Source organism: Trachurus japonicus, chromosome 11 (genome assembly GCF_045865225.1).
Source record: "Trachurus japonicus isolate A0001 chromosome 11, Traja_1.0".
In the NCBI taxonomy this organism is placed as follows: domain Eukaryota; kingdom Metazoa; phylum Chordata; class Actinopteri; order Carangiformes; family Carangidae; genus Trachurus; species Trachurus japonicus.
In genome coordinates, this window is record NC_140917.1 from 26,070,638 (window position 1) to 26,077,311 (window position 6,674).

Consider the following 6,674-nt stretch of genomic DNA (forward strand, 5'->3'; position numbering starts at 1 on the left):
TGGTGGCGTTTTGGTTGCGGTCAGACAGTGGATCCGGACAGCGCCGTGTGTGGCGATAATGCGGTATTTGCTGAAGTTGGTGGATCTCGTGAATGTAGCGGTCGGGCAAATTGATCTCTCGAGGGGGGGTCTAACTCGGTGTTACGGTGTGTTTGACCATGGTTTACACTTACGCCGGAATTTCGCTTTAACAAACTCAAACTGCAAAACTATACTAAACTAGACAAAAACAACAATCAAATATTTCTTCTGAAAACCCCACAGGTTGAAACCATTAGGCCTATCAAATATTTAGTTAAGAAGAGGGAAAACTGTAAAGGACACATAGCCTACAGGCCTGCAGGTAAACGTGTCTTTTTAAAAGGTCTACACACATCAGCATTTGATGTTAACGACACAAATGTTAATCGAATGTGTACGTGCACAAAATAAGATCACAACCCTTGTGTTTCTGAAGACTGGATAAATAGGCCTAAATGATCGCTACTTGTGCGCACTGAAAGAAAAGGGGAAAAAACACATTTTTCCCCCCAAATTGAAGAAAGAAACACACAGGCCTAATCTAAGAGGCTAGATGTCATTAGGCTTAATAGCCTAATCGAGCATTAATCTTCATAATTGAGTTTCTGTATTTTTATTTATTTATTTTTAACTGTAGACCTAAAAAAAATGATATTGACAATATGCTATTGGTAGTCAGTCGTGAACTGCTGCACCTTTGTGACTAAATAACAAGGCTGTCACCAGATAAATGGCTGCGTAAAAATAGCTAGGCTACAATATAGAAGAAGACGATGGATTAACAGTGTAACATAAATGGCGCTGTGATCCTCAAGTTCCTTCTCAAACAGTCTGTTGATTACAGTCAGTTAACTCTTACAATTCATTTATAATTATAGACTACAGCTTTAGCCTATTTCTTTGCTCTGGGTTAAAATGGCCCAATATTGTGAGTCTATCACAGTACATACCACCTACATTATGTCATTTGACCAAACCACAATGAATTTGGCTACTCGAATAACTAAAAAAAAAAAAAAAAGTAGGCTTTTTAAGTGCTGAGCCAACACGACACTGTTCCCAAACAACCTCAAACAGAAATAAATAGCCTATATTATATATAAAAATACCAGTCACACCACAGACTCATCAAGCTCCCATCAGACATAATAAATGTTAATAAAACCTGATGATTAGTATCTCAGACCTGAATACAAGAGTAGTGTAGCACTGTTTTCTCATCAGCTATGATGATGATGATGATGATGATGTGAGGAGGCCAAAGTAAACTCCTGTTTGATTTATTTTATTGCTATCCATCCTGAGTGTGAATCCTTCCATTTACCAGGCTGCTGTGATAGTTCATATCTGATCTGAGGTGAGTTTGCGATAAGTAAAACATCATCAACAAATCATCAACTTTGGTTTAGTTTTATTATCATCAACATGATCAACATAGTTTTTAAATCATCCATTTGCTTCATTAAAGACGTTAACACACATTTAGTTTATAACCACTGACATGGTCTTCACTGTTAGTGAGTACATGAGTTCACATCACATGTAGCTGGAGCAGCAGTGATCTATCAGTGGAGGATCTTTTATGATTGATTGACTGACTGATTGGTTATATTGACTGACAGCTATATCAGACCACTTTATACTATAGAGATCACAGTCAGTTAACTTCAGTATTCCTTTAGACTATTCATTCTGTGGAGTAGTAGGTCGGAGTGCGCCATTCCTTGAATTGAACTGTACGTAGTGTTTCTTTAAGGTATTCAATCATACTCTCTCTGTTCTTTTGCCTGTTCTGAGGTGTGTACTCAAAATCTTCTCTTCTGGTTTGTTTTTTAACTTCTTGCTCATTCTTAAGTAGATTGCTCAGGCTCTCAGCTTCAGCACAGTTGCCATAAACCCAGCCTTTTATTTCATAAGTCCGCAAACCAAACAATTCCCCACATGATTTGCAAGGATCCATTTTATCTCCAGTGGACAGACTATAGGCCTGGCATTTGACACCCTCTTTAAGTGTGATTGTCCCATCAAAATATCCATTGTCATCTGTCCCTTTCCCTTTTCCTTTCTTTTTTTCTCTCTCTTTCTTTTCCCTTGAGTAGGCCATCACTGCTTCAGCTACATAATCATCCCAGTTGCTCAAACAGGCAGCAGCTATCACAATTCTTCCAGGATTTGGACCTGTAGTGGACATGGAGACTCCGTAGTACTTGTTAGCACTGTTGGGAGGCTGAGAGACACACATGGTGGAGGAGACCGGAAACGTTGGTTTCAGCATGCGGGCGATGTTCATCAGCCTCTGCTTTATTTGGTTTTCATTCTTTGGTCTCTCCATCTTCACAATCTGGAAGTAGTTACACATATGACGATTTTTACACAAGACTAATGGAGGGTCTTTTTTCATGTTTTTCTTCTGTCACAAAACTCAACGACTCAGCAGCAACAACAACAACAAAAAACATATTAAATATTAATCATATTTTAAGGCTCAAATAAAGAAATTAGCCACAAATTAAAAGTAAAAAGAACAAAAATGTGAGTAAAAAAACAAAACAACTTTGTGCCTACAGTAGATTGTCTGTGGATATTTTGGTGTTTCCTTTAACCTGTGTTGTGTAGGCATTTTAGCTAAATTTTCTGTCATTTGATAATCATTTTTGGAGGTTTTGACAGTCAGATATTAATATATACTGTACATATCACACATGTGTAAGTCTGGTAAAAGAAAAAAAAGAAGAAGAAGAAAGAAGGAAAAGAAAAGAAAAGAAAAGAAAGGTGACCAATAATGACTTTTCAATAGAGCTAAATGTGTTGCTGTTCATTTCAAGTTTGCACCACTTTACATACGTGTCAATCAGTCTGAGCTGTGGAAGGTTATTAATGATGTAGGTTTGCAAGCATCTGATAGTGAATTGTTTTGATATCTGTTGTTAGCCTCTCAGTCTTCTGTAAACTACTTTATATTTTATTTACTTGTATAAAAGGTGCTGTACAAATGATGTCTGATTACTGTAAAAGGCAGGAAAAATGAAGTTCTACAGTGTAACACACAGTCCATACTAGATCAATATCTTACCATGTCCATGACACAGGAGAATGGACTCCGCTTAGGGAGCTGAGTGGAGTAAAACTGAAGAGGCTGAGGGTATTTCTTCTTCAACTCTGCCAATATGTCGTTGTCATTGATGAATTCCTCTGGGGTGTAGCGGATCTTGTTGACTTGTCCCAGGAAGAAGATGCAGTGAAGTATCTGTTTAGCGACACACGTATTTAATGACACTTAATAATCATAAATTGACATATGAAATTTAAAAATAAAATCCCAATTTACCCACCTCATCCACTAAATGTTTACTTCTTGGAGTTTGGTTACACAAATCCACCATCATGTCCATGATGTTGAAGGAATTTTCTCTAACAGCATTTTGATCTGTCAGGAATTCTTCTTCTCTAAAAAATGACAATCGACTTTCAGTATAGTGTTGAAGAGCCATAAACATGTTAGAGCAGTAAGAACTTTGAGTGTCAATCAGCTCACTCACCTTGTTGGCTGTGCCGTTGCCTTCAGTCATCAGGGGAAAATACATGACAACGATAAAATAAAGACAGAAATAGACAGAAATAAAGTCAGGATTGTATCACAGAGTTTAGTGGTGACAGTGTCAGTGCCAGGAGAAATCTGCTACTCACCATTGCTGCAGTGTAAGAATGAAAGAGAAAGTAAAGTCAGTGCTGTATGAGGCAGCGCCCTACACTGATACCATGTTATCCCAGTAACACAACCAGCTAGGCTATATACTGACAAACCAGGACTTTGACATGTGATAAGCATTCTTAGGAGAAGTTCAGTTAAACCCCAAACATGCATTTGATTAAAGGTCTTCTCTGCTCTGTTTCTTTTGGCCCAGTACAATGCCATTATCTGTGGTAACAGCTTTCCTGTGTTGATCCTATTATACAGTACAGTGATTCTATCAATTTTGATCAGATCCAACTACACCCTAGGCCTCCTATCAGCTCCAGCATGGTCAGTATAAACTCAGTGTAAAGTATTTGGATGCTGTTGAAATCAGACAGAGATAAAATGTAACTTCATCATTGTTAAGTGGAATACGTCTCTGCTGTGGTATCACAGTGTATTGAGTAAATCACTGTCAACCAAAAAGTTCTTTCTATGCAAACATTTTTCTTTTAAATGCATCACTTAAACAGTAACACCATTGGGTGTATTCATTTTCTGTAAGTTTAACAAAATGAAACTATCAAGTTTTACCTCTGGCCACAGTGCTGCCCGTTTGTGATTGGCTCAACACTCAATTCAAGGCTGTGCTTGTCCGTTGGGGGTTACGGATAAAGTTGCGGCATTTTCTTATTTTCACAGAGTAATTTAAGGTCTTTGCACTTTGTATGCTCCTTGGACAATACATTTTCTGCCTGCATTATTCTGTTTTTCACAGGCTTTCAAAGGACATTTGCCTGCAGTAACTCTTCTAGTTCAAAATGTGTACATTTGAATGTGCGAATTTGAGGTTGACTTAGGTGAACAGTGAACATTTGACAATAAAAGTTGTGTTTTAGAGTATCTCTACTTGTGTGTTTTTTACATACAGTTTTGCAACAGTATTTCTTTGTTCTACATTTAATTGTGTGTTCTACCTCTTTGCAGAGCACTGAGCAAACAGCCGACTGTCGATGCTTTGTCCTGAGAGGACTTCCAGTCATTCTTGGGGATGATGTTCTTTAAGAGCAGTTTGATGAGTGATGTTTTTTGGTTAGTGTTTGAATTTCACATACTGTATCACACTGTCCAATACACTACCTACTATCACAACATGGGATCTACACCACAATAGTCACCTACATGAACACACACACAAAATAGGCTCTAACAGTTTGATTACACAACATTACCTTAAATAAAACCATACTGAATTATAAAAATCACAGTATCAAAGAAGGCCATACAGCTGATTGTAGACAAATTGCTGTTAACCTGAATAACCTCTTTTTGTCTTGTTTCTCCCACTATGTTCATAGTGTCTTACAGTAATGAGGGAGACTTGTGGACGTTTCAATGGGAATCCTCTGCTATGAGGCTCTTCAAGTCAGTATCTCTTTATTCAAGCAGTGCACAGGATCTCACACAGAGCCGGCCCAAGGCATAAGCAAACTAAGCACCTGTTTAGGGCCCAGTGACTATTGGGGGCCCCCAAAAGGCAAGTAACTTTTTAAAATTGTAGTGCCTAACTTTTGTCGATCCTTAGAGAAACACTGCGTAATTACAAAAAACTTTAATTATTGTTGCATTTCAAATTGTTGTTGCACTTTTCTGTTGCTTGCAGTGTATTTAGTAAAACCAAAAAATTTAAAAAGCAGATGATGTGTTTACAGTAAATGCATTGTCTGTTGGTTTATTTTGTTACTTTTAGTCGACCTAGCTGACATTCAGTATCCCAGTATTATATCAATTTGCAGATAAAATGTAAATCAACCCCAGGCTTCACTTTTAGCTGAATTTGGTGCCATTTCAGAATAAAAACCTTAGATGGGTAAAAACCTTCCAGGATATGATGATTCGTAATGGCAGAGTAAAAAATGAAATAGTATTATTGACAGTAGAGGGCACCTATTGGCTATCTTAGTTATAGTAGGCCATATATTTGCCTGAAATGTCTTTAAAAAAAAATCTCTGCTTGAAAAAGGTCCTGTGGACCGAAACGTTGTCTTTTGCAAGTGACTTGACAGTGTGCGGGAGACCCTTTTTTCCTTTGTTCACTCCTAACCTATGCTCCAACGCACCTGTTTTTCAAGATTTTTTAGGTGTGCATCAGCCTCCACACCTTGACAGTAGAGGGCACCAAAATAAAGATTTTGCTTAGGGCCCCATGGAGGCTTGGGCTACATGGTCGTGGGAGAGGAACTCCACAAACAAAGAAATCTCTTACCAATTAAAACTGGACAAAGCCTTCTCACACAACTTCTCTGCAAAACAAGACATATAATTTACAAGAACATGAACATGTCATATTTTTCCATCAGAGGACAACAGAGCTGCAAGCCCAGCATCGCCACAACTAAACCCCTCAGGAATAGGAATCATCCTAGAGGGCAGCCTTGTCATGGAAGCACTCAACAATGTGCCTCAAGTAATGTGCCTCTTGTTTGGTTTTACCTAGGCACCCCACACTGCTAAATTTAGGTTGAAGTATACCTCTAAAGGTTCGAAAGCTGAATAATGAGCTTGTAGTGTAAGACATGTCTGCTCATGGCACAACTCTTCATGTGTCCATGTCTGGATTTTTGCACAAATACATTGCACTGACTGGAGCAAATAGTTGCAGTTGCTTCTTTGTATGCGATTCTTCTTGTAGCACCAACTCTGGTGTTCTCAATGCTGCTCTTCTTAATGCCTGCTTTATTGTGCGACAAATAAAACATACAGTTTTTCCTTTTGCACTTGCAGTATGCTTAGTATTGTTGTTTTTTCCGAACTTGAAAATTGTTCGCGGAGCAAACAATAAAAAAAAAAAACTGTGCACACAGGAAGAAATTGAAAACAGAGAATAGGCAACCTAGCCACCCACAGCAGCATAAACATGGCATTCTGAGGCGACACATTGCACAGCCTTCAGTAAATGAATAAATACATATTAATT

The 6,674-nt window shown here is 38.2% G+C and overlaps 1 protein-coding gene across 1 annotated transcript; it reads right to left on the bottom strand.

The window, feature by feature from the left end:
* Positions 1-1,708: 1,708 nt before the first annotated feature.
* Positions 1,709-3,464, bottom strand: LOC146978950 (uncharacterized). Its single transcript, XM_085790243.1, has 3 exons — positions 3,354-3,464; positions 3,095-3,268; positions 1,709-2,362 (listed from the first exon to the last, which is right to left on the bottom strand). The coding sequence occupies exons 1-3, from the start codon at positions 3,411-3,413 to the stop codon at positions 1,709-1,711; spliced, it is 888 nt and encodes a 295-aa protein (XP_085646369.1). The 5' UTR covers positions 3,414-3,464.
* Positions 3,465-6,674: the final 3,210 nt, after the last annotated feature.

Excerpts from the sequence above, each read along its gene's own strand:
- LOC146978950 (XM_085790243.1), bottom strand. The coding sequence starts at position 3,413 with ATGGACATGATGGTGGATTTGTGTAACCAAACTCCAAGAAGTAAACAT. Across the intron at positions 3,269-3,353 it reads GTAAACATTTAGTGGATGAG|ATACTTCACTGCATCTTCTT; the intron begins GTGGGTAAATTG and ends GTCGCTAAACAG. Across the intron at positions 2,363-3,094 it reads TCTCCTGTGTCATGGACATG|ATTGTGAAGATGGAGAGACC; the intron begins GTAAGATATTGA and ends AACTACTTCCAG.